Here is a 27,198-nt window from a genome sequence, read left to right as displayed (position 1 = left end):
GGACCGATGGAGAGGGAGAGATGGAGAGAGACGAGAAAGAGAGAGAGTCTGACCTGCAAGCAGTCTCTGGAGATTCTTTCTGGGGGAGTCTAATCAGACTCGGGCTGCTGTGTTTTCTGGGGGATTGCTCCTCTCCAGCCTGCAGGTTTAATTAGGACCCATGTGTACGGCGCGGAGAGCTTCCGCTCACACCGACTACTCACCTGCGTGTGCTCAACAGGCCGCAGAAATGAGCTGCTGGCAAGAAAGATGACAAGCAAAGGGCATCGGAGGTGGAGGGGGGTCACACCTCCCACCGCTGAACCCGGAGGTCCTACCGATTTAATGAATGCTAGGGCAGGAGGAGAGACGGGGGGGGGGGGGGTAGGGAGGCGACCAAAGGGAAGAATTGTCAAAAAGAGACATGACGGAAGAAAGCGGCGCACACAGTGTGGCCGGGTCTAAAGACTGTTTGGATTCTGAGACAAAGGCGGGAAAAAAAAAAACCCCTTGAGGATACACAGAGTCATGGATGTGGATCAACACTGTTGTGCGACTTTGTTTTGAACAGAACGACACAGGACCATTGTGTTACGTTTGTAATTGAAGTAGGTCTAGTACTGACTGAACATTTTCAGTTGAATAGCTGACATTACATATTATTCACATCATATCGTGACCGGACGCTTAACACTGACTTTGTAAAATACATGGAGATGCATGAGCAGAGGTTAAACAAAGCCCAAGTTCGCTTGTCTGATTCACGTTTCAGTTAACCGACAACCCCAAAAAGCAAGCCGACTCATGAGAAACACTTCAAACCTTTTATCTAGAGGCTGGTTTGTTTGAGCAGGTTAAAAGTGACAAGAGGACGTCTTACTTACATCTCTTGTCAGTGGCGTTTCTGTGAAATCCTACCTCGAATGAAACCACGTGGACGGGGGATACCAAGGGAAAGAATAAATACGAGGGAGAAGCTAAGAGACACTAGCGGGGGGGTTGGGTGGGGGGGGGGGATACAACATATTTTGGCAATTTTTCCCTTAATATCCTATAACGGTGACGCACTCACTAAAAAACTTTTGTTGTTGAATTTTCCCGCTTTTTCTACCCAATCGTACCCGGCCAATTACCCCACTCTTCCGAGCCGTCCCGTTTGTTGCTCCACCCCTTCTGCTGAGCCGGGGAGGGCTGCAGACTACCGCATGCCTCCTCCCATACATGTGGAGTCGCCAGCCGCTTCTTTTCACCTTACAGTGAGGCGTTTCGCCAGGAGGATGCTATCCCCCCCCCCCCCCGAACAGGCGCCCTGGCCGACCAGAGGAGGCGCTAATGCAGCGACAAGGACACATACCCACATCCGGCTTCCCACCCGCAGACACAGCCAATTGTGTCTGTAGGGACGCCCGACCAAGCCGGAGGTAACACGGGGATTCGAACCGCCGATCCCCGTTGATAGGCAACGGAATAGACCACCACGCTATCCGGACGCCCACTAACAAACATTTTTGAGGGGTCAAACCAACCCCGCCAAATCTACACAGATGCTACAACTAATCCTGAAATCAAAGCCACACGTGAGTGGCTGAGTTGAAAGCCAAGTTTATGAGCTGTTTCACGTGTAAACACAGTGGAGGGGGAGGAGGAGAGAGAGAGAGTGGGGGGGGGGGGTTAGGACAGCTACCAATGTCTGAGCTCAAGTAAAAATCTGCACGTCTCAGTACTGCATCAGCCAGTGATGCTAGTCTGTAAGGGATAGTGCGTTAAACACCGAAAAGCAATTTGAAGGAGACTCCCTCTCCAGATAAAAGCGGTGGAGTTGTGAAGTAACTCACGTAGATAAGGGAGGGGAGCTGGGCGCCCTACATTTCACTGGATGTTAAAACTAAAGTCTAGTCTAAGACTCTTGAACTCTCACTTCCCAACGGAAGACGTGCGTTGACGAATCAGATTCCAGCAGGGTGAACTGCTGCAGCCCTCCACTTCATATTGAGTGGAATATTTCATGTCGCACGGTAGGGTAAAGGCAAACTACCACCAACATGCTATTTGGTTGTTACCATTAATTTAAGCTCAACACTTTTGAAACTGCAAAAATGAACATGTCGAACCACATTTAACATTTAAAGCAGCACCAGGTAGGCTAACATTTTACATTTTGGCAATTTATTTCTCATCGCTGCAGCAAGGACAACCCCTTCACAGCGTAGTACCAGCAAGCTATGTGCATTTGTTTACAAGTCGTAGCTCAAAAGACTACTGTGGAATAAGAGGAGCTATGTTCACAGACAAGGAAACGTCATATTGCTATATAGGCGTGTCGTAAAGCAGTCCCTATATTTCCTGGCAGGTTTGGTGTCCGGCGTCAAAGCAAAATGCAGAGTGAAAACATGGCGAACGCAGCTGTCATTCTCCCATAGCCATCACACAATAACACCGAAATGGATGTAATTATGATATATGGCTTTGGCGAAGGGTTTTTGTCGTCTCCATGGTAACAAGATGCAGGTGAGCCAAACTGCGTCTAAGTTTGTGTCTTCATTTGATGGCTGGGAGAGCTTGGTCTGCTGCATCCTGTGGGCCCAGGGACCATGGCCCTGCCTGGAGTGGCGCCCGAAGAGGAAACACCAAGGGCGGTCTGACAGGACACGGAAGAGGGGCAGGCTAAGCTAACTGCTAGCCCATGCAGACCGGCACTTCCGATAACAGGGCGGTCTGGCGGCGGCCTTGCCTAGCGCTGGCTGTGGTTTTTGGTGTCATCGTGTGGAGTGTGGGGAGGTGTGTCGAAGGTGTCTGGCTGGGAGAGCTGGCATTGGATCAGCTGGGGGAGCCTGGTCTGCTGCGTCCGGTGGGCCCAGGGACCACGGCCCTGCCTGGAGCTGCACCCGCGGGGGAAACACTGACTGCGGTTGGTCTGACAGGACGCAGAAGCGGGGCAGGCTAAGCTACCTGCTAGCCCATGCAGACCAGCAGTTCCAACAGTTATCCTGGCGTTCGCTGTCTTGGACAGTGAAATTTATTTATTTATTGGATATGTTGGATATATGTGTTTTTGAACAGGCGCCCCGACCGACCAGAGGAGGCGCTAGTGCAGCAACCAGGACACATACCCACATCCGGCTTCCCACCCGCTAACACGGCCAATTGTGTCTGTAGGGACACCCAACCAAGCCGGAGGTAACACGGGGATTCGAACCGGTGATCCCCGTGTTGGTAGGCAACGGAATAGACCGCCACGCTACCTGGACGCCCATGCTTTTTTTAAAAATTTTATCTTAAAACTTTTTCCATTAAAGGATCTTCATATATTAACAATTTAGTTTGATAAACAATGTAGATTTTCTTCTATGAGGATTTTACCAATAAAACTGTACAACATTAAAAAAGTTAATGGTTGCATCCAGGTGGCGTGGCGGTCTATCCCGTTGCCTACCAACATGGGGACAGCAGTTCGAATCCCCGTGTTACCACCGGCTTGGTCGGGCGTCCCTACAGACACGTTTGGCCGTGTCTGCGGGAGGGAAGCCGGATGTGGGTGTGTGTCCTGGTCCAGCGCTGAGTCTATAGAGTCTGGCCATCCTTTGATCTTTGCAGCATGCGCTGTGATTGGCCGAGAGCCTGTCACGTGCTTGACGGGCGCCATGTTGCCTACCGCCGTCTGGCTCTGTCATCATGACGTTTCAATGGTTGTTCCTGCGTTTCCGGCTCATTTCTCGCCGGCTTGCAGCAGTTGAAGGAGACGTGGCGTGTTGTGCGGCTCGGGGCTGCTCCGTTCGGCCGGGACGAGGCCGTACGATGCATCGATTTCCACAGGATGCACAAAGGAGGGCGGTTTGGACCGTGAAGATTGGCCGGCCGGGCTGGTCCCCCTCAGCTTAGTCCTGCTCGTGCTCGGTGAGTTCATGTCAGTGTTGACAATGTTTGGATAAACTGACTTCCCTGCAGCAACCCGAGAGTCTGTCAGGTGCTGGTGTGTGGAAATCAGTTGTGCAGCACATCCAAGCCAAGCCATGTGTAACCGCTGACAGGAATCAGTCAAATGTGAACGGTGTCAGATGGGTTGAGTGACAGGCCTGGTCCTGGGCCGGGGCAGTGTGTGGGCAGTGTTGAGATAAACTAGACAAGAGCCCCGATACACAACTGACGCCGCACTGGCTAAACCTGGAAACAGGTCGGCCTAGTATTTCTCAAGTGTCCCTGATATTATTGCTCATTATCATCCACTAGTAGCCTACTGAGCGCTGCAACACATGTGATACTGGTACTGGTCCCCAGGTTACCCACCACACCAGTAGGGTAGTGGGTAAAAACTAAAGTCTCTGGGTTGAAATCTACATGTCTGCAGCAGAGGCCCCTGCTCAGGGCCTGCGACTGTGTTATGGCCGCTGGTGGGTTTCTTCCTGATCTCGTCACCTCCATCATGGACTGAAGAAGTGAAACCCGTTATTACCACAGCCTCTGATCCTGGTCTGGTGTTAAACCTCCTACTCTGACTACTGGGACGCAATGAGGAAAACATTCCTGGTTCTCTGAAACCGGGATTGAAATGATGGAAAATCCATCATCTCTGGAAGTCCAAGTACTGGTACTGGATGATGTGAAATACATAAAGTGCCTCTCAAAACTATGTACGCAGCGGTGTGGTCTTAAAAGGCCAAACCCCTTCCTCACTAGCTTCAATATGTTGTCTGAATGTTTAATCTAATAAATTCTTGTTTCCTCTAAGTTGGGGTCAGAGTCCAGTAATAGAAGTTAACAGAGTGATCCGTTCATGCTGCATGACACCCACAGAACAGGGTGAGCTGTGAGCCTCATTCTGCCATGTGACCAGTTAATAAGGCGACAGACACAACAGTCGTGTTACATTCTTATTTAACAGTAGTCAGAAGTGAGGCGACTTCCGGTCAGTTATCTCATTAAGCTGGTCACATGACATAACAACTCATTAAGCTGGTCACGTGACATAACAACTCATTAAGCTGGTCACATGACATAACAACTCATTAAGCTGGTCACGTGACATAACAACTCATTAAGCTGGTCACATGACATAACTCATTAAGCTGGTCACATGACATAACAACGCATTAAGCTGGTCACGTGACATAACAACTCATTAAGCTGGTCACATAACATAACTCATTAAGCTGGTCACTTGACATAACAACTCATTAAGCTGGTCACGTGACATAACAGGGCTCATAGCTTATCCTATTATATGGAGTGCTTCCATCGTCCTCCTGATTCCTATTACTGCACTTGACCTGTGGCCGTGCCTGAGAACCTCGCCCGGCACCCCGTCTCTGTTCGCCCTTATTTCGTTGAAAGTGCAGCTTGAGAGATCATGAAGTGAGCGCGATTTTGAACAGCGCCCGCATGTGGCTGCCTACCAAGGCAATATGGCACCCGTGCAGCCAGTTGGCCAGACTCTCTCTATACACGGCGCTGTCCTGGTGGCTGCACTAGCGCCTCCTCTGGTCGGTCGGGGCGCCTGTTCGGGGCGGGGGGGACTGGGGGGAATAGCGTGAGCCTCCCACGCGCTACGTCCCCCCTGGTGAAACTCCTCACTGTCAGGTGAAAAAAGCGGCTGGCACATGTATCGGAGGAGACGCGGTAGTCTGCAGCCCTCCCCAGATCGGCAGAGAGGGTGGAGCAGAGACCGGGACGGCTCAGAAGAGTGGGGTAATTGGCCAGATACAGTTAGGGAGAAAAAAAGGGGGAGGGGGTTAATGGTTAAACTCTGTGGTGGTTTAATGGGGAGGCGTGCCCTCAGGTTCATCCCCCGGTCGGGGGCATATTATCTACTTTTTACTAGTAAGATACCAGTCATATAAGATGTTCTCACACTTCTGTGGCCAGGAACTTTTAAGTATAAATGTTGTAAGCTTGTGAGTGCTTTTAAAGATGTTGCTCACCGACGTACAGACGCCCTGTAAAATGTCCTTGACTGCGTCACCATGAGCATCATGGCCTCGGTACATCTGTGAATGTCACAACAGAGACTGTGTGTGTGTGATGACCCCGGCATTTTCACCGCTTCCCTGTACGCGAACTGAATTTCATTTTAAAACCATAAAATGAAGCACCACACATCCTCCTATTTGTTTATTCCGTCGTTCCATGCACACCATTCCAGTATACAGGCCGTTCCGGCTGATTGGACCCGTCGCTATTTCTCTTCATCATGTATCAGCAGATTCCTCTCACCTCCAAGTTTGTTGTTTTTTTTTTTTTTTTTTGCCCCTCCAATTGGATGTTTGGCTGAAGCTGAGGCGAGGTGGTATTAGTATTCATAACATGTCTGCAAATCTAAACTTTCCACTGCAACCATGTGACATGCTGTCCCAGAATATATGCAATAACCTGCCAGAACCGGCCGACCCCTCCTTTTTCTTTAATAAGTGATTGGAATTCTTCAGCCCCCCACCCCCCACCCCCCACTCCCCCCATGCCCACCCCACCGATCCCTTCCACGATCCCTGGTGCCTCCATCTTCTTGTCACAGTAGGGTTTAAGGTCCTTGAATACAGCATGCCTTGTAAAAGTGAGGATATGTTTTTCATGCCGGCGGCGAGGCCGACAGCAAGGCAAGCCGCTCTCGTGCGCTGCGGTGCGCCGAAAACCCCAAATCGCACAACTGCGTTTGAACCCAGATGGAAAGAAGGGTATACAGCTTGACAGCTTTCAGGGGAGGTTCAATTTTCAATCGTGACACCAATTTTCGACTTAGAAGAGACTGATGTCTGAGTCGGCGCGTGGAATTGCAAAAGCAGTAGGGGCAGGTGAGACGCCTTGGGGAACGGGGACAAAACAAAGTAGTTGGAAAATGTGATTTTGAAAAAAAAAATGCAATAAAGCAAGGTCAAGGTGTGCATTAAAGTTACTTTCAAAGACAGCAAGTTGTCAGATAGCGTCACCGGGTTTAGTTGTGCTTTGATTTGCTCGTATGGGGCTCAGGTGGGACAGCATGAGAGCTGAGATGCAGAGAGGATCTACACCCGCGGAGCAGAAGCAGAAGCATGAATGTCGCACGATAAACGCTTGTGTTTGTGCCGAGTGCTGCCTGTCGCTACTACGCGAGTTGTCCTATTCATGCTGTTTAAGTTAAAACAATTTTCCACGGGCCAGTAAAGAGCGAGCGATGCCTCCGCAGATGTGTGCGCCTCCGTGTTTGTGTTATGGCTTTGGATTTCAGATATCACACCGCGGCGCAGGAGCTTGATACGGTCCCTCCCTGAAGACACCGCTGATATTTTCCAAGGTCTCTCCTTTTAATCCCTGCCTTGATTAGTGAAGCAGGTTTAAAGAGGGACTAATCCCGTTCCACGGAGTTTTCTTTCATAAATGTACCAGTCAGCAAACGGTTGGAAGGCAGTCAGCAAGAATACTGCAAGGACGCAAATCATAACACTCGGCAGCCCGCATGACGGTTGCGTGTGACAGCGACTGACGCCGCCTGGAAACCGAGGAAGTCAGGTGTGCTTTTAGAGAGCGATGCGTTCTGGCGTTTTGACTGTCACTCCGTAAAATTGTGGCTGTCCTCGCATCTTTTTCATCAAAATTCTCCAAATACTACAGTATGGCCTTCATTGTCATGACGGGTGTGACTCCTTCACCTGCAGGGGGAAGTGTCTCTGAAAGACTTGATGCATCTAATGGTCTGCTGCCTTGACAGAGTAAACCCTCCTCAAACCACTTCAGTCCCACCTAAAATCATGGCCCACCATCTCGTAAAATTTGACATTGTGAGGTCTGTAGAAGTCTCGCAGCTGCTCGATGGCGTCTCGGTCGATCTGCACATGAGTTCTCCCCTTGGATTTGCCCAGGCAGCGCGGCGAGCCGCTGCTCTCGGGCTTCTTGAGGCAGGGGAAGCCTTTGGTCCGGTTGAAGTAGAAGTGCTTGTCGGTGACGATGCGTTTCAGCCCTAGGAAGTCCTGCATGCGCGCCAGCTCCCCCGCTGGGTCAGTAATTAGCCGCTCTCCGCTGACAAAGTGGATCTGAGCTAGGGGGAAGTAGCGCAGCCAGTTTTCCAGGTGCAGGGCGTAAAGGCCGATCCGGATGGCGTTCCAGGATGTGTCCACCAGGCCCAAGGTCTGGTTCCTGAAGGCCAGCTCCTGGAAACTGGGCAGGTCAGGGGTCTTGGATAAAGTCTGGGTGTAGTCTGATATGGCGCGGGTGACGGGGTCTCGGACCACCACTATGAGCTTGGTTTCCCAAGACATGGTAGCGATGCGGTGAGGCGTTTCCCGCGTCACAAAGTAGCTCGGTGTCTTCTCCATGGTGATCTGGCTGTCCAGGGTCCTTGGCATCAAGCCTCTGAATGAAATGAAACACATATAACAGAAAGCTGAATTGAGATGCATGCTTGACTTGGAAAACCACTTTGCATTCATATTAGTTCAAGTCGTTCGTAGATAGTGAAACTTCCCAAAATATGAAGAGTCTGAGTCAAAGTGAAAGCTCCAATATTTAAAAACACCAAATGATTAAAGTGATTTGACCACACAAAATAATAAAAAAAAATCATCACACATTTTTTGCAGATAGTTGAAGTCCAAATTGATATCACAAAGTGCTACTACCACAATACTGCAAAATAAGACTACCACTATGCACAGAAATGACCCGCCTTTCTTAGCTGCAAAATGGATAAGTTAAAGGTACAATCCTTAACTCTAAGGTAAACAAAAGTGTCGCTCTGCTACCAAATACAAAACACAGGATTGAAAGATGCTATCAATCCCAAATTGATTTGACAGTCCTCTTAATACAAGGACTGACACTAAACGCCAACTAAATCGGAGTTTTTAATGTTTTCTGATGCTGCAAAAGGTTTGTTTACACTGGTAATATTTGTAAAATTGGAGTAAAACATTATTTTCATTTCTCATCCGTTGAGAAAGACACCAGACGCTTATTTTCAATCTATAGCCTAAACTCTTCAGTTATGTATAACTGAAGAGTTTAGGCTATAGATTCAGTTATGTATGTAAATATACCTCCAGTTTATATGGTTGAAAGAATTACAGATTGGCTCTTTAATATTTTCACGTTTTTCTGTTAATGCTGGATTTTCATATTTTTTAGTTTTCAACGTGAAAAAACACTTTTAGTGTTCGTACGTCTTTGTTGAGCATCCCACCAAAACAACCTCCTTGTATGATTAAATTTAATCAACGCTCCATAAGTATGGACCTGAATGTGGATCTTTGTGCAGGATGATTATTCATGTGTAACGAAGTCTTCGTGGATTCATCGCATGGAGAATAACCTGAGTGAAGTCACCGACTTCATGGATTTAGACATGTAAAACGCGGAGGTTGTGCGTAGGTGTACAGATGATAAGATGTGTAGGTGTCTCATGTGTACAGCAGATCTGTATTCAGGCCGGCATGGCACCCGCCGGTTGCGAAGACACGAAGCCACCCACATGAGGGACGCTTGGCTTGACTACGTTCCCAGTTTCCCCTGTGAGACAGCGAAGTCACAGTCATACGCCATCACAGGAGATCTCGCTCCTGTGCGTCAGCCCGGCCGTGGGTTCAGGAGTAATAAATCACCTTCAAGTCATGCAGAACATGAGGCGGGGAGTGACTCTGTCGGGTCACTTGGTTCCAAAAACTGGGCCGTTGTACTCTTTGAAAGATGTATACTTTATGCACGCGCACTCGGATGGAAAAAAGAAAAGCAGTGTTATGCGAAAGTTTGCAAACTTGTGCAGAAGCTGAGTCAGGCTGCTTTAAGAGGGGTCTACGGAGCCGTGTACAAATGATAATACTCATGTCTAATCCACAGCATATGATGAGAGACCCATTCAGACAAGGATAATGTAGATATGCACCACATCCTTTAACGTAGTCACCTGTCTGCCATTACAAATACCAAAAATAATGACTTTACTGTTCCATATTTCACAGACATCTTCATTTACTAAAGAACCTGAGTGATCACCACGCAATAACCAAAAATATGATTTCTAATGTTGAACATCTTCTGAAGCAGGCTTTATTAGATTTAAGCGTCGTCTCTCGTACGCTGACGAGAAGAAAGAAACCCACTTCCTTAGGATGAAATTTCAAGAGAACTACTGCTACTACTTTCGGCTGCTCCCATTAGGGGGCGCCACAGCGGATCATCTGTTTCCACGTCTTCCTGTCCTCTGCATCTTCCTCTGTCATACCAGCCACCTGCATGGCCTCCTTCACCACATCCATAAACCTCCTCTTTGGCCTTCCTCTTTTCCTCTTACCTGGCAGCTCCATATTCAGCATCCTTCTCCCAATATACCCAGCATCTCTCCTCCACACATGTCCAAACCATCTCTTTTTTTGGGGGGGGGGATTTCCCCCCCTTTTTCTCCCCAATTGTATCCAGCCAATTACCCCACTCTCCCGAGCTGTCCCAGTCACTGCTCCACCCCCTACATGTGAAGTTGTCAGCCACTTCTTTTCACCTGACAGTGAGGAGTTTCACCCGGGGGACGGCCCCCCAGTTCCCCCTCCCCCCTCGAACGGGCGCCCCGACCAACCAGAGCAGGCGCTACTGCAGCGACCAGGACACATACCCACATCCGGCTTCCCACCCGCAGACACGGCCAATTGTGTCTGTAGGGACGCCCGACCAAGCCGGAGGTAACGCAGGGATTCGAACTGACAATCCCCATGTTGGTAGGCAATGGAATAGACTGCCACAGCACCCGGCGCCCGTCCAAGCCCTCTCAATCTTGCCGCTCTGACTTGTGAAAGTATTAACACCACTGTTTCTCAGTTGGCCTTTATTTAACAGAAAAACACCATTCAACATTTGAGAGCGTATAATATTCAAACTTAAGCTATACTGAGATGTTTGAGTACATTTTTAATTCAAATTTGTGTTTTCTTTCGTCAAGGTTCTTTACCAACTTCCCTCATAATACTAATAGGGGAGAAACTGCACTGAGAGAGGATGCAGCTTTTCGCAGATGATGTTTAACTTTTCAATAAAAGTCCTTGAAAGTGACACAATGACGTTATCTGTACGTGACAAAAGGTATCGCCACACAGTATTTTAATACAACATATATGCCCAATGCACCGCTTTAAATGTTAACCGCTACTGTTAAATGCTTTATTCTCATGGAGACCTCTTTTACTGAGTGTAAGGTAACAACAAAGAACGCCCTGGCTATGCAAAACACCACTGGGTCAATGTTGTTGGTAATTGTTCAAGGTGAAGGAGATGGTTATTTTGAAAGAAATCCCCCTATTCTAGCCTCTGGATTACTTTCCTTATCTACACAAGATAAACTCAGCCGCTGAGGATACACAAGCCAGTGCATTCTTTGTGCCGGTCCCAAGCCTGGATAAAAAAATGTAACCGAATCAAATATGCGGATCATAAATCAGATTTTTGTACCGGATCGGTCGAAGCCCGGGTTACCAACGACCGCCACCGGTACTATTGGGCAGCAGGGTGCCGGTGGAAACTATGCTGTTGTTGGCTGAAAGAGAAGGGGAGGGGGAAGGCATACCCAGACGCAAGGGTAGGAATGGCGAGGTGAGAGTCAGAACTTTGAATGTTGATATTATTACTGGTAAAGGGAGAGAGTTGGCTGATATGATGGAGAGAAGGAAAGTCGATATACTGTGTGTGCAAGAGACCAGGTGGAAGGGGAGTAAGGCCGGGAACATCAGCGGTGGGTTCAAACTCTTACCATGGTGCGGATAGGAGGAGAAATGGGGTAGGGGTAATTCTGAAGGAAGAGAATGCCAAGAGTGTGTTGGAGGTGAATAGAGGGTAGGACACAGTGGTGAGTATGAAGCTGGAAACCGAAGATGTGATGATGAATGTTGTCAGCACATATGCCTAGCAAGTTGGGTGTGAGATGGAAGAGAAAAGAAGAATTCTGGAATGAGTTGGATGATGTGGTGGGGACTGTACCCAAGGGGGAGAGAGTGGTGATTGCAGTGGACTTCAATGGGCATGTCGGTGAAGGGAATAGAGGTGATGGGTAGGTATGGTGTCAAGGAAAGAAATGTGGAAAGAAAGATGGTGGTGGATTTTCTGAAAAGGATGGAAATGGCTGTGGTGAATACATATTTCAAGAAGGGGGAGGAACACAGGGTGAGGTATAAGAGTGGAGGAAAGTGCACACAGGTGGACAATATCTTATGTAGGAGGTGCGATCTGAAAGGATTTGGAGACTGCAAGGTGGTGAAAGGGGGGAACGTAGCTAGGCAGCATTGGATGGTGGTATGTAGGATGACTTTGAGGACCAAGAAGAGGAAGGGAGTGAAGCCAGAGCCAAGGATCAAATGGTGAAAGTGAAAGAAGGAAAACTGTTGTGTGGTGTTCAGGGAGGAGTTAAGACAGGCACTGGGTGGTAGTGAAGAGTTGCTGGATGGCTGGGCAACCACTGCAGAAATAGAGAGGGAGACAGCTAGGAAGGTACTTGGTGTGTCATCAGGACAGAGGAAGGAAGACATGGAGACTTGGTGGTGGAATGAGGAAGTACAGGAATGTATACAGAAGAAGAGATAGGCAAAGAAGAAGTGGGATAGTCAGAGAGATGAAGAAAGTAGACAGGAGTACAAGGAGATGCAGTGTAAAGTGAAGACAGAGGTGGCAAACGCAAAGGAAAAGGTGTATGGTGAGTTGTATGAGAGGTTAGACACTAAGGAAGAAAAAAAGAACTTGTACCGATTGGCTAAACAGGTGGAACGAGCTGGGAAGGATGTGCAGCAGGTTAGAGCGATGAAGGATAGCGATAGAAATGTGCTGGCAAATGAAGAGAGTGTGTTTAGAGAGTGGAATGAGTATTTGAGGGGTTGATAGAAGGTTGGATGATGTGAGGATAGTGAATCAGGAAATGCGGTGGATTAGCAAGGAGGAAGTGAGGGCAGCTATGAAAAGGATGAAGAGTGGAAAGGCAGATGGTGCAGATGACATACCTGTGGAGGCATGGAGGTATTTGGGAGAGATGGCAGTGGGGTTTTTAACTAGATTGTTTAACACAATCTTGGAAAGTGAGAGGATACCTGGGGAGTGGAGAAGAAGCATACTGGTACTGATTTTCAAGAATAAGTGTGATGTGCAGAACTGTAGTAATTACAGAGGTGTAAAGTTGATCAGCCACAGCATGAAGATTTGGTAAAGAGTAATAGAAGCTAGGTTAAGAGGAGAGGTGATGATCAGCGAGCAGCAGTACGGTTTCATGCCATGAAAGAGCACCACCGATGTGATGTTTGCTTTGAGAATGTTGATGGAGAAGTATAGAGGAGGCCAGAAGGAGTTACATTGTGTCTTTGTAGATTAAGAGAAAGCATACGACAGGGAGCCGAGAGAGGAGGTGTAGTATTGTATGAGGAAGTTGGGAGTTGCAGGGAAGTATGTAGGAGTGGTGCAGGATACGTATGAGGGCAGTGTGGCAGTGGTGAGGTGTGCGGTAGGAATGACGATGGTTCAAGGTGGAGGTGGGATAACATCAAGGATCAGCTCTTAGCCTTTTCTTGTTTGCAATGGTGATTGACAGGTTAATGGACGAGATCAGACAGGAGTCTCTGTGGACTATCATGTTTGTGGATGACACTGTCAAGCGAGAGTAGGGAGTAGGTGAGGAGAGCCCGGAGAGGTGGAGGTATGCACTGGCGAGAACAGGAATGAAAGTAGGAGCAAGACAGAATACATATGCGTGAACAAGAGGGAGGACAGCGGAATGGTGAGGACACAAGGAGTAGAGGTGATGAAGGTAGATGAGTTTAAATACTTGGGGTCAACTGTTCAAAGTAATGGGGAGTGCGAAAGAGAGGTTAAGAAGAGAGTGCAGGCAGGGTGGAGTGGGTGGAGAAGAGTGTCAGGTGTGATTTGCAACGGAATGGTACCCCCAAGAGTTAAAGGGAAGGTCTACAAGTTGGTAGTGATACCAGCTATGTTGTATGATTTGGAGACAGTGCCATCCATCCATTATCCGAACTGCTTATCCTGCTCTCAGGGTTGCGGGGATTCTGGAACCTTTTCCAACAGTCATTGGGTGGCAGGCGGGGAGACACCCTGGAGAGGTCGCCAGGCCAACACAGGGCCCACACACACACACACACACACACACACACACACACACACACACACGCACGCACACACATTCATACCTAGGGACAATTTAGTATGGCTAATTCACCTGACTTACATGTCTTTGGACTGTGGGAGGAAACCGTAACCCACGCAGACACAGGGAGAATATGCAAACTCCACACAGAAGACGACCTGGGATGACCCACCAAGGTTGGACGACCCCGGGGCTCAAACTCAGGACCTTCTTGCTGTGAGGGTGACTGCGCTAACCACTGTGTCACCGCGTCGCCCCTTGGAGACAGTGGCATTGATGAAAAGACAGGAGGTGGTGCTGGAGGTGGCAGAGTTGAAGATGCTAAGATTTTTGTGGGAGTGACAAAGAAGGACAGGATTGGGAACGAGTATATTAGAGGGACAGCTCAGGTTGGACGGTTTGGACACAAAGCAAGAGAGGCGAGACTGAGATGGTTTGGACATGTGTGGAGGAGAGATGCTGGGTATATTGGGAGAAGGATACTGAATATGGAGCTGCCAGGGAAGAGGAAAAGAGGATGGCTAGAGGAGGTTTATGGATGTGGTGAGGGAAGACATGCAGGTGGCTGGTGTTACAGAGGAAGATGCAGAGGCCAGGAAGAGATGGAAACAGACGATCCACTGTGGCGCCCCCTAATAGGAGCAACCAAAAGTAGTGGTAGTAGTAGTTCAGGAATGATGATTGCTTTAAGCTGTTTTGAAGAAATTATTGTGAATGATACATTAGAGATAGTGTTTCTGTTTTGGCCGATATGAGCATTACACTGATTTACATTACATATATTTTTTCATCACAGGGCCTGGCGGCCTGTCCAGGGTGTCTCCCCGACTGCCGCCCAGTGACTGCTGGGATAGGCTCCAGCATCCCCGCAACCCTGAGAGCAGGGTAAGCGGTTTGAATAATGGATGGATGGATGGATGGATGGATTTTTTAAAAACTTATTTAGAAGACGCTTTTATTCTAACAAGAGACAGAAATCAGCAAGTGTACTTGTGTGTCCATCTGCACGCACCTTAGATTCCTGAATGAAGCTGAATTTGGAGTTTATTTATTACTCGCATGCAAGATGCATCACAATTTTACATGAGGAATATGCAAGCATAACTCTAAGAATAATTATGGCTATCAAATAGCAGTAAAATAATAGGAAGAGTAATCATATCATAGCTAAGAGTACATGTCATGTCAAATGCAAACAGTGTAAGTGCGTAAAATGGTCACTAAAAGTATTACAATGGAATTCATATTAGACATTAACTGGACAACGCCATGAGTCAATGTTACAGTCATGCTTGGGGGCCATCTATGGGTCACGATAAGCCTGCAGAAGAAGTTTTTAGGCCTTTTTTCAATTAAGTGAGTGATTCTGCTGTTGTGATGGGAGTTAAGGTGACCACTTTTTTGGTTTATATTACTGTTTTTATTTTAATGCATCCCTCATTTGTGTTGGTTTCTAGGGGGATTACTCACCAAATGAACGCCTTGCTCCACAGCTGTGTGTCTAATAACAGAGGAATTCAAAATACCGAAAATATTCCAAAACTCAAAAAAGACCAGGTGCTCCCTCTGTTCACTGCTGAGGTCAGAGGATCACTATACAGAGTGAGCACACAGCTGCTGTCCCGGATGGCATACCTGGTCGGGTTCTCCGACAATGTGCCGACCAGCTGGCTGAGGTCTTCACCATGCTATTCAACCTGTCACTGTCCCAGTTCCTAGTCCCCACATGTCTTAAAACCTCCACCATCATCCCTGTACCCAAACACTCCTCAGTGAAATGTCTAAATGTTTATCGGCCGATTGGACTCACCCCCCATTTCCATGATATGCTTCGAAAGACTAGGATATCAAGGATATTACCCCCCCCTCCACTCTCAACCAACACCAATTCGCCTACAGACCCAAAAGGTCTGCTGAGGATGCCATCTCCACTGTATTACACTCTGCCCTGACCCACCTGGGCAATGTATAATAATAATAAACTTCGTTTTAATAGCACCTTTCCAAAACAAGGTTTACAAGGTTCTTTACAGGATAAAAACAACAGGAATCAATGAAGTGTAATCATAAAAACAAGAGAATAGCAAGATCAATAAAACAGTAAATAAAATAAAGTAATAAAACATAGAACTACTACTACTACTATTACTACTTTTGGCTGCTCCCGTTAGGGGTCACCACAGCGGATCATCCGTTTCCATCTCTTCCTGTCCTCGGCATCTTCCTCTGTCACACCAGCCACCTGCATGTCCTCCCTCACCACATCCATAAACCTCCTCTTTGGCCTTCCTCTTCTCCTCTTCCCTGGCAGCTCCATATTCAGCATCCTTCTCCCAATATACCCAGCAACTTTACTCCACACATGTCCAAACCATCTCAATCTTGTCTCTCTTGCTTTGTCTCCAAACCGTCCAACCTGAGCAGTCCCTCTAATATACATGTTCTTAGTAATAAAACTTAACAATGAAAATGTAAAAAATTAAAACAATAAAACAAATGGTGTGAGAGGATAAAATAAAAGGCTCACGGACTTTGAAAATGCTAGACTATAAAAATAAAAAATAAAAATGCTAGACTATAAAAATGTGTTTTACGAAAAGACTCAAAAGAAGAGATCAACTTAGCCATCCTAATCGCTGGAAGGTTGTTTTAAAGCTTGGGGGCCTGGATGGCAAATGCTCTGTCACCTTTGTTTTTTAACCTGGATTTAGGAACCACAAGGAGAGCAGCATTTGAGGACCTCAAAGCCTGTGACGGCACATGGGGAGTTAAAAGGTCAGAAATATAGCTTGGGACCAAACCATTCCGGGCCCTAAAAGTGATGAATAAAATGTTAAAATCAACATTAAAAACTAACAGGCAGCCAGTGCAAAGATGAAAGGATAGGTGTGCTCTCATTTTCTGGTACCTATTAAAATCCTGGCGGCTGCATTTTGGATTAATTGTAGTGAGGGGAGAGACTTTTTGCTGCAAACAGAGGAAAGTGAGTTGCAATAATCTAGCCATGATGAAATAAAAGCATGAATGACTGTTTCCAGGTTTTTGGTAGATAGAAATTGCTTGATTTTAGAGTTTAAAATCAAGCCATTTCTGTCTATCAAAAACATTGAAACAGTCATTTTAGAAATTTTCCCAAGTTGAAAAAAGGATGACTTTTTGACAGATTTGATGTGGCTATTTTAAGTGAGGTTGCTGTCAATTAAAATGACAAGGTTTCTACACTGCGGAGTAATAAGATGAGAGTATGAACCCAAGTTTGTAATTGAGTGTTGGAGGAGTCAGTACCAAAAAGAAGTATCTCAGTCCTTTTTTTGAGTTTGAGTTGAAGGAAATTTTGAGCCATCTATTTATGAATATTCTTGGGACAGTTTATAAACGAAATTTTTTTACTTATTAGGGTCAAAGCTGAGGTAAACCTTTGTATCATCTGCGTAAAAATGGAAACTGATGTTGTGTGATCTTATGAGATGTTCCAATGGTAGCGTGTAAATGGTAAACAGAATTGGGCCAAGCACAGAATCCTGAGAAACCCCACAGTGCAGCATAAAAGTGGAAGACCTAGACTCAGAAATACCAACACAGAAAGTCCTGTCTGTGAGGTATGATTTAAACCATTCAAGGGCCGTGCCACTGATGCCCAACCAACGCTGTAAATGGGACAAAAGGATAGCGTGATCAACTGTGTCAAACACTGCACTGAGCTCTAGGAGTACTAAAATGGAGGGACGTGCAGCATCAGCAGCTAAAAGCGAGTCATTCATGACCTTAAGAAGGGCAGTTTCTTTAATGTGGTGAGCTCTAAAACCTGATTGGAAGGATTCAAACATAGAGTTATCGTTCATAAAGGCTAAACTTTTATTCACAACAATCTTCTCCAGGACTTTGGCTAAAAAAAGAAAAAAGAAAAAGGAAGTTAGAGATAGGTCTACAATTGTTGAAATCATTTGAATTGAGTCCAGGTTTCTTTAACGGGTTGAACAAGAGCATTTTTTGAAATAGTGAGGCTCAGTGCCAGAAGAAAGAGAGCTATTAAAAATGTTCTGTATAAAAGGGCAAATTGTGTGAAAAACATATTTAAAAATTTGAGGGGGGAAGAATGTCCAGAGGGCAGGAGGAGGGGTTCATTTTGTTGACAATATCGAACAGTGTAGGTTGAGGGACAAGGTTGAAGAGATCAAAACAGATACTAGGCCTAGTGGGTAGACAAACTGACACGGGATCTATGGGTGAGGCAATACTCTGACAAATGAGGGAGATCTTTTGAGTAAAAAGGTTAAAAAACTCATTTCAGGTTTCAAGAGAAGTGTCTACAGAAGCAACAGGGGGCGCATCAGTGGCACAGCTTACAATGTTAAAAAGAATCTTGGTATTAGAAATATTGGATTCAATGAGAGGGGAAAAGTAGTAGGCATGTCTAGAGTTTTTAACCTCTGCATTGAAGAGCTTCATCAGAGCCTGAAGGACCTTGTGGTGGCCAAGGAGCTTAGAGGCCTTCCACTGAGGCTGTACTTCTTGACATATGCGTTTTAAAACATGAATGTTTCATGTATCCAGGGCTGGGACATGTGTTTAGTTTTCCTGGTTTTAAATGGTGCAGTTTCATCAAAGATGGAATTGCAGATAATATTGAAATTAGTTCAATGCTAATCCACTAATAATAAGGGCTCTATCTCACAAGGGATAGTATTAAAATCTTTACTAGAAACACTGAATTAGGGGAATAAAGTCCTCAGGTTGCACCCAGATTTAGTGATCAAATGAAATCATTCCACACAAGACTTATTTAACAGAGATCTTACATTGAGTAGTCCTGTCTTAAATATATTTGGCAAACACAGACAGTGGCAGAATCTCAGTCCTGATGTAATTGGATCTCAGTGCAGCATTTGACACAGTTGACTACAACATATTAGACTGATTGGAAAACTGGGTGGGACTTTCTGGCACAGCACTAAATTGGTTTAAATCCTACTCAAAGGACAGGGACTACTTTGTGTCTATAGGTAATTATAAATCTGAGCGTACAAAAATGACCTGTGGAGTTCCAAGGCTCCTTTCTGGGGCCGCTTCTGTTTAACATCTATATGCTCCCACTAGTCCAGATTATGGATTACAACAAAATATGTTACCATAATTATGCAGACGACAACTAGATTTATGTACATAACCACATCACCAGGGGGCTATAATCCTATACAAGCACCAAGTAAGTGCATTGAACAGATCAATGATTGGATGTCTCAGAATGTTCTTCAATTAAACAGAGATAAAACTGAAGTAATTGTCTTTGGAGCCAAGGAAGAACAATTAAAAGTCAGCACTCAGCTACAATCAGTAATGTTACGAACCACAAACCAAGCTAGAAATCTTGGTGTAGTCATGGACTCAGAACTGAATTTAGAGAGCCACATTAAGACAATTACCAAGTCAGCCTACTCTCACCTGAAGAATGTATCAAGAATTAAAGGATTAATGTCTCAGCTGGATTTGGAAAAACTTGTCCATGCATTTATCTTCAGTCGACTCGATTACTGTAACAGTGTCTTCGCAGGTCTTTCTAAAAAAAAAAAAAAAAAAAATCAATCAAACAGCTGCAGCTGATTCAGAACACTGCTGTGCGAGTCCTTACTAAGACCAAAAGAGTGGATCACGTCACTCCAGTCCTGAGGTCACTACATTGGCTTCCTGTCCATCAAAGAATTGATTTTAAAACTCTGCTCTTGGTTTATAAAGCACTGAATGGTTTAGGGCCAAAATACATTTCTGATCTACTATTACACGATGAACCACCCAGACCACTCAGATGGTCTGGGACAGGTCTGCTTTCAGTCCCTAGCGTCAAAACTAAACATTGAGAGGCAGCTTTCAGTTTCTGTGCTCCACATATCTGGAACTTTCTCCCAGCAAACTGCAGGTCTGCTACAACTCTCAGTTCTTTTAAATCTAGGTTGAAGACTTTCCTCTTTTACGCTGCCCTTTGTTAAATAAAACGTTAAGCTTTTCATTTTACAATGCACTGTAACTTTTACTATTTTTATTTGTTTTTAAGTGTCTTTTTATTGCCCTATGTTGCTTCTCTTAATGCCTTTTATGTTTTATGTAAAGCCTTTTGAATTGCCTTGTTGATGAAATGTGCCATATAAATAATTTGTGTTGCCTTGCCTTTTGGCATGGGGCAGTGGAGAAGACGTAGGCTGGCAGGGAATGTGAACGAGATTTGATGGGGTGACCATACAGGGGGAGAAATGGCTGGCTGAATACATGTTCCTTCTGCCCTTGGTCACAACGGGAATTGTTATTCTTAACATCACGGAAAAGGCCAGCAGGACCCTCACTGCTCTAAAACGGGCTTTTCTGAGGAGAGGTTAATATGTGGAGAGGGCCATGCTGAGGTGTGTGTCAAAAACAATTAAAAGCTATAAAATGGATAAAATTAGAAACCAGTTGCTTGGCTCCTTTCGTATTTGGGTGGAGGCCGTCCATTCTGTAGAAGTCCTGCTTAGACCAGAAATAATCAAAATTGCTGATAAAATTATATCCTGCTGCTGAACAGAAATTTCACAGCCACTGGTTGAAGTTAAAAAGGTGACTAAAACGTTCAACACCCCTTTGAAAGAGTAGGGATGCGGCCAGACATTACTCAGCATTTTCCCATACTCTCATTTGTGCAGCATAGTGATTCAATATCCTGTTGCAGCTTGGCTGATTGTCTAGACATGGTGTTATTAGTTCCGGTGTGTACTATTACAATGTGGACTGAGGGGTGAAGGTCAATGAGCGTTGGAATAAGTTCAACAAAATCTTTACTTTACTTTAAAGCACTTTACTGCCACTGAGACAACATGTGATGGCGGACGGGAGTTTAACAAACCTTACGATAGAGTCACCCAACACCAAGATTTCAGGCACAGAGCTACCCCCATCGGTGTAAACTGCAGGGTTGGAAGAGAGCCTGTGACAGAAATCGCTGACCTCCGCGAAGCAGGGGGTTGTGGCACCCAACTGGAGGCAGTGGTCCCGGCAGCCTGAGGCAAACAGGGAGCAGCTGAGGTGACTACACTGGGGGACAGGTGACACCGCTTGCTCCAAGAACAAATGGCTTTGGGAGATGAGGTGAAGGAGTCGGTCGAGGAGCTGGATGAAGAGCCAGGGCCAGACCGCTTCCCAGAGCAGCACCGTAGACACCTGTGCCATCCCTATGGGGTAGCGAGCCCAGGTAGAGGCAAGGAGGGCACTCTATCCACTAATTCTTGGAGTGGCGCGTAGAAGTCGGAGCATAGTAGATCATCAGTGAAGTCACAGTCACCAGATACATATTGCTCAAAGATGGGAAGCAAAATTCTTCGGTGTTTACCTTTTGCAACTGAGACCCAGGAGGCAGCTTCTCCAAGAGCCAGTGGAAGGCTACCGGCATCTGGAGCCCCATCATCATGTAGTTCAAAGGAGGCCAAGTGGTCTTGGAGCAGTGACTGCTGCTGGAGGAGATCATTCATGAGAGCTGTATTGGAGGAGAGCTCAGTCACAATATTGGAGATTTCATATGCTACAGCCGTCATGATGAGACCCGCAGCAGTCCAGTCTCTCAAGTGGTGAAGTCCATTTAAACTCTCCTGTATTCAATACTCAACCCATGTCCCACAAGCCCCTCAACCTGGGATAGAGGAGTAAAATCCAAAGATAAAGATTGCTTAAAAACTCAGTAAAAGTGAATGGCTAGCCTAGCCACCAGGTTAAAAACAAACCTAGGATTAGCTAAGCTAGCATCAGCCGGGGCAGTTCTTTAGGCTACATCCAGTTGACAGCCAACTTAAAAACATTTATATCTTATATCCAAAAGACCCATGACTTAAAATCTTTTACCTTGTTAAAACAAATAGGTAAAACAACCAGGATCTAGATGTGTGACACAAAAACATGGCTTAAAAACTGGATAAAAATGTCAATTTTGACAGAGCTTCTGATGGACAGCAAGCACCAAACATGAATATAGCAGAGTAAGGGTAAATGAATACTACGATAAAGACACTTAAATCTGTATGCTGTTTGTAGACTTTAGTTAAGTGTCTAACACAATCATCCCCTCCAAACCAACCACTTAACTCCACTTGGCCTTGGCTCTGCCCTCTGCAACTGGACCCTGGACTTCCTGTCCAAAAGACCACAATCTGTTTGATTAGGTAAACACATCTCCTCCACCTTGACTATTAGCAGAGGTACCCCACAGGGCTTTGTTTTCCGAGCCCTGTCCTCCATTCCCTTTTCACCCATGACTGCCTACCTATCCATTCTTTCAATACCATTATTAAATTTGCAGATGACACAACAGTTGTGGGCTGAATCACCAACAATGATGAGACAGCCTACATACAGGGACAAGGTGGCGCAATGGTGCTCCTCTAACAACCTCGTTCTTAATGTCCAAAAGACCAAAGAACTGATCATAGACTTCAGGGAGACCAAAAGTGGCAGACTCTCCCTCATTTACACCAACAGGGCCGAGGTTGAGTGTGTCTCCAGTTTTAAATTCCTAGGAGTACACATCTCTGACGAGATCACCCGGACAATTAATACCCGCTCCCTGATCAAAAAGGCTTAAAACCACCTCTACTTCTTCAGGAGGCTGAGGAGGGCCCGCCTGTCACCCAAGATCCTCGTGCACTTTTATCGCTTTACCGCTTAGAGCATCTTCACCAACTACATCTCAGTGTAGTATGGCAACTGTACAATAGCTGACCTGCCAAAAGCCCTGCGGCGGGTGATCAAGACTGCCCAGCACATCACCGGCACCCAGCTGCCGGCTATACAGGACATCTACAGCAAACACTGTCTGTGCAGAGGTCTGAGCATCAGCAGAGACCCTACCCAACCCAACCACAGACTGTTCTCCCTCCTGCCCTCTGAGAGGTACTACAAGAGCCTCTGAGCCCAAACCACAAGGCAAAAACAGTGTCTTCACCCAGCTGAACCTGGCCACCCGATCATTGCACTTTTTGTGAATCATTTACACTATTGCCTTTTTCTACCTCAGAGACTGTTTGCATTTTTTCTCTCAGCAGGACATTGCATATTCCCCCACCATATATATATATATATATATATATATATATATACACACACACACACACACACAACCAGAGCCAGCCCTAGCTAACCTGGCGCCCAAGGCAAGATTGTCTGTGGCGCCCCATTGTGACTAGAAATTGGTGCATTTAATTCACCACTAGTAATTTCCTTGGTTAGACTAAAAAAAAAACTTTAGGAAGAAGCGCACCTAATAAATAATGTCAAAGACTGTTGTTTTGTTATTCAACCTTTATTTGTCCAGTCAACACAACTAAAATGTATAAATGCAAAATAAAAAAAAGCTATATAAATTAGTAAATTAAAACAAAAATCAGATCGAAATATTGCACATCATTTAGAAAAGAAAAAAAAAGCTTTACAAGCCCCAGTTTTAACTAAGGTTAAAATGAACAAGAAATAAGGTTTTTTTAAAAAGCCTTTCAATACAATCTGGTGTGTGAACACAATATGCAATTGGTAAATAAATGAAAAATTAATCAATGAAACGCAATAACAAAAAGTTTTATTTAATAATAATAATACTAATAATAAAATCATCTATTATGTCATCCTTTGATAGCAGTTCTGAAACCTGGTAGTTTATGCTTATTATAGAAAGTCCAGTTAGAAGCTCTTTCCCCCATGGTGTTTTTATCAGTTTCAGCGTAGAGAAGCTCCTCTCTGCAGCAGCCACTGTTATGGAGAGAGTGGCAGACATTTTCAAAGCTGCCCACATGTTAGGATAGATTTCTGCCAGCTTCTTCTCATATAGGAAAGTCAGAAGTTGCACAGTGGTCATGTTACTTGATGGCAAGTTCAGAAACTTACAATTCTGAAGCCTGTTCGCTGCCTTTATCTTTTTCAAGTGTATCTTCCTCTTTCTTTCTTTCTCTCCCCTGGGCACCAGATAATTTTGGCTTTTTAGACATTTCACCGTCATCGACATTGACGGCAGAAGTCAGTCAGTCAGGGCAGGTAGTTTAGGGTGGCGATAAGATCTCTTTTTGATTTTGGGGGTTGGTACCCCCCCCCCTTTCATTTTCATTTTTATTTGGCTTTGCCAGGCAGGGCGGTGAGTATTGTTACCCTTGTCTGTTTGTGTTTAGTTTCTTCATCTTCAGTCATCATAGTTTGCCCTTATCACCGCCCTGCCTTCCTTAGTTATTCACGAGTTTGCTGTTTGGTTCTTTGTGCACAGTTGTTGTATTTGGTGTGTGTGTTGGGACACACGTGTTCAAGTTGCAATAATGGCCAAGTTGTAATAAACCCATCATTTTATGGTAATAGTGACTCTGTTTTCTTTAGTGGCTTTCTTATGGTACGGCTCTTGCAGCACTTTTTGGATCTTTTGGTCTTAGTTCAGCCGTAACAGCGGGCATCCCAGCTCGTCCCCTGTGTGGAGTTTGCATGTTCTCCCCGTGTCTGCGCTGGGTTTCCTCCGGGTGCTCCGGTTTCCCCCCCACCATCAAAAAGAAACGTGCATGTTAGGGTTACTACTCCCGTCTGTGGCCCTGACCGAGGCATGGCAAGGCGACCTGGAGTTGGTCCCGGGGCGTTGCACTAGCGGCTGCCCACTGCTCCTAGCTACACCGCTGGGATGGGTTAAACGCAGAAAAAGAACTGCCTATGCAGCGAGCTGGCCCAGTACATAACCCCATTACTGTTTGAACAATCATGTTCGATCCTTGTGTTATGCCTTATTCTTATTTTTGTCTTATTCTTATTTAATGCCATCTTTTTGCTGTATTCCAATGTGTGCCCCCCCCCTCTTTCTTTTTGTTGTTGTACCGCTCCTGGTGAGGTCCAAGTCTTGTTTCGTTACATGTACGCCTTGGCTCTGTTTAATGGCAATACAATTGAATTGAACTGAATTAGAATAAGATAAGAAATGAGTGTAGGCCCACCCAGTGACTGCTGGGATAGGCTGCAGCATCCCCGCGAGCCTGAGAGCAGGATAAGCGGTTCGGGTAACGGATGGATGGATGGATGGACGGATGGATGGATGGATGGATGTAGGCGTTTTGCACAGTGTGAGCCCATATCAATGTTCCCTTGACAAGGTTCAGCCCTGCTTTCTGGAGTGTCTGTTTGTCTTGTGCTTTGTACATGTTTGTGATTGATTTTCTACTGCCATGTTGCTTCTTTGATTGTTGCTCACGTGACATTTTTTGGCATTTTGTGTATAGAAGATAGGAAAAAAATGAAAGAAAGAGGTGAGTATAGGTAATAATAATAATGACTGTAACTGGTATGAAACTCTTATTCAAGTGTCATTAAAACAGCAGTCGGCTGTACATACATATCCACAATTTAGATACGCAGGATATCTATATATATCTATATATATATATAGATATATATAGATATATGCTGTATATAGAGATAGATATAGAGATAGCATTCAGTGCATATACGTTTCAGTGCTTATGAATGTTTAATCCACGGTTAACCTGAGTAACATGCGTTATAAGCCCGAACCCCGCTGTGATGGGCTGTGTAATAAAACACGTAATAAGGCGTGTAATAAGCCGTGTTCGTACCTGTACCAGTCCAGACCCCTGTCATAGTTTCGGTCGAAAAAGTGCGTCTCCGTGCCAACCGCGCGCACGTCCGGGTGGATTCTTATGAACTCCAAAACGGCCCGCGTGCCGCCCTTTTTCACACCCACTATGATTGCGTTCGGCAACTTTTTATTCCCGAATTTCCCGTTGGCCATCCAGGGAAGCTGCGTGTTACTCCGGGCGGGATGCGGAGGAGGAGGAGGCGTCCGAGACGCGCCGCTCCTCCTGCCTCCGGCATCCACGGACGGCGCGCAGGAGGGAGACTTGTGCAGGCGCCTCCTGCCGCCGTCCGCCGAGACGCGCAGGCAGCTGCGGGTCACATCACCTGACTTTTGCGCGCTGTAGTCGGAGTAAAGCAGCAGGCAGTAACACAGGTAGGTGACGGAGAGGGAGAGCAGGCAGACGCACGCTCTCGCGAGCCGGTGGGAGGACGGCGCAACTCGGCAGAGGAGGAGCACGCATGCCATCTCGCCAGGAGAACGGGTGGTGCATGTTTCTCCCCTAGTTGGGTTGACGTCCCTTCGCTTTTTGCTGGTCGCCTTTAATCCACCTGGTGCGCAAAACACTCCGGGAAAGCTGCGAGTCTGCGCATGTTGGGGTCGGCGGACCGACCGCACGTCCCCCGACTCCCACTCGGCACGCACGCGGCGCAGCAGGCAGGCGGTGTTGCCTCCTTCCTCATCGATAAAGAGACAATCTTGAGCACACGGTGGTTTTGGAGGTCCTCCCTCCTCCTCCTCCCTCCTCCCCCTCCCCCTCCTCTCGTGATGGCCTCCGTGCACGGGTAAGAAGACGAGAGACGCGCACGCTCGGACAACTTCTCGAGACTGTCGGTTCCGGCGCATGAGCGAGGGGAGAACTATTTCAGCCCTCCGACGTCACGCAGCGGCAGCTCCTCCACCCCTCCTCGCTTCACCCACTCCACTTTGGATTCGGCCGTCGTTTTGTTTTTACCACACGGTGGAGAAACGAAACGAAACAGCAAATGATGCCTAATTTTAACCCCCCCCCCCTTTTCCAAAAATGCAAGTTAAGTGCACTCTTCGTCTCCTTTTCTTTGTCTTGGTTGGTGTTGGTGTGGTTGGTGTTGGTGTCCTCCCCCCCCCCTGTCATTTCGCCGTCTCCGTCTTTCTCCTTGGCTTGTGTCCTTTCTTTTCTCCTCTCTCCATCTTCATCCCGCGTCCCTTCTCGCTCTCTCTTCCTGCCCCCTCTCTCCTTTCCCCTCACCAAGTACTTCACCGACCCACCAAAGCAGAGGAACTGCTGCACGCTTAACAGTTATCTTGGGGTGATGAAAGGTGGGGGTGGTGGGGGTACTTATTTATCTCCAACCTCCTTTAATTACCTAAAACTTCTTCCTTTTTCTTTACACTGCCTCTCTTTGGGCAACCGCATATTGAAAAGTGTCGCACCACATTTTCTCATCTCACCATGCAGAAGCGAAGAATTATCATTATTATTATTGTTATTATTATTATTATTAGTACCATGTTGTGAGAGTCTAGGCAACCCTGG

General features: G+C 46.2%; 1 protein-coding gene across 1 annotated transcript; it reads right to left on the bottom strand.

The window, feature by feature from the left end:
- Nucleotides 1–7,676: 7,676 nt before the first annotated feature.
- Nucleotides 7,677–26,150, bottom strand: LOC130127655 (heparan sulfate glucosamine 3-O-sulfotransferase 2-like). Its single transcript, XM_056297359.1, has 2 exons — nucleotides 25,663–26,150; nucleotides 7,677–8,295 (listed from the first exon to the last, which is right to left on the bottom strand). The coding sequence occupies exons 1-2, from the start codon at nucleotides 26,148–26,150 to the stop codon at nucleotides 7,677–7,679; spliced, it is 1,107 nt and encodes a 368-aa protein (XP_056153334.1).
- Between the last annotated feature and the right edge of the window lie 1,048 nt (nucleotides 26,151–27,198).

This window comes from Lampris incognitus, chromosome 17, assembly GCF_029633865.1.
Source record: "Lampris incognitus isolate fLamInc1 chromosome 17, fLamInc1.hap2, whole genome shotgun sequence".
NCBI classification, from domain to species: Eukaryota; Metazoa; Chordata; class Actinopteri; order Lampriformes; family Lampridae; genus Lampris; species Lampris incognitus.
This window is presented reverse-complemented; position numbering and strand designations above follow the sequence as displayed.

What these genes read in the sequence shown, in the direction of transcription:
- LOC130127655 (XM_056297359.1), bottom strand. Translation starts at nt 26,150, where the DNA reads ATGGCATGCGTGCTCCTCCTCTGCCGAGTTGCGCCGTCCTCCCACCGG. An exon ending in AGGGGTCTGGACTGGTACAG is followed by an intron (nt 8,296 to 25,662) that starts GTACGAACACGG and finishes CATTTCATTCAG; the next exon opens with AGGCTTGATGCCAAGGACCC.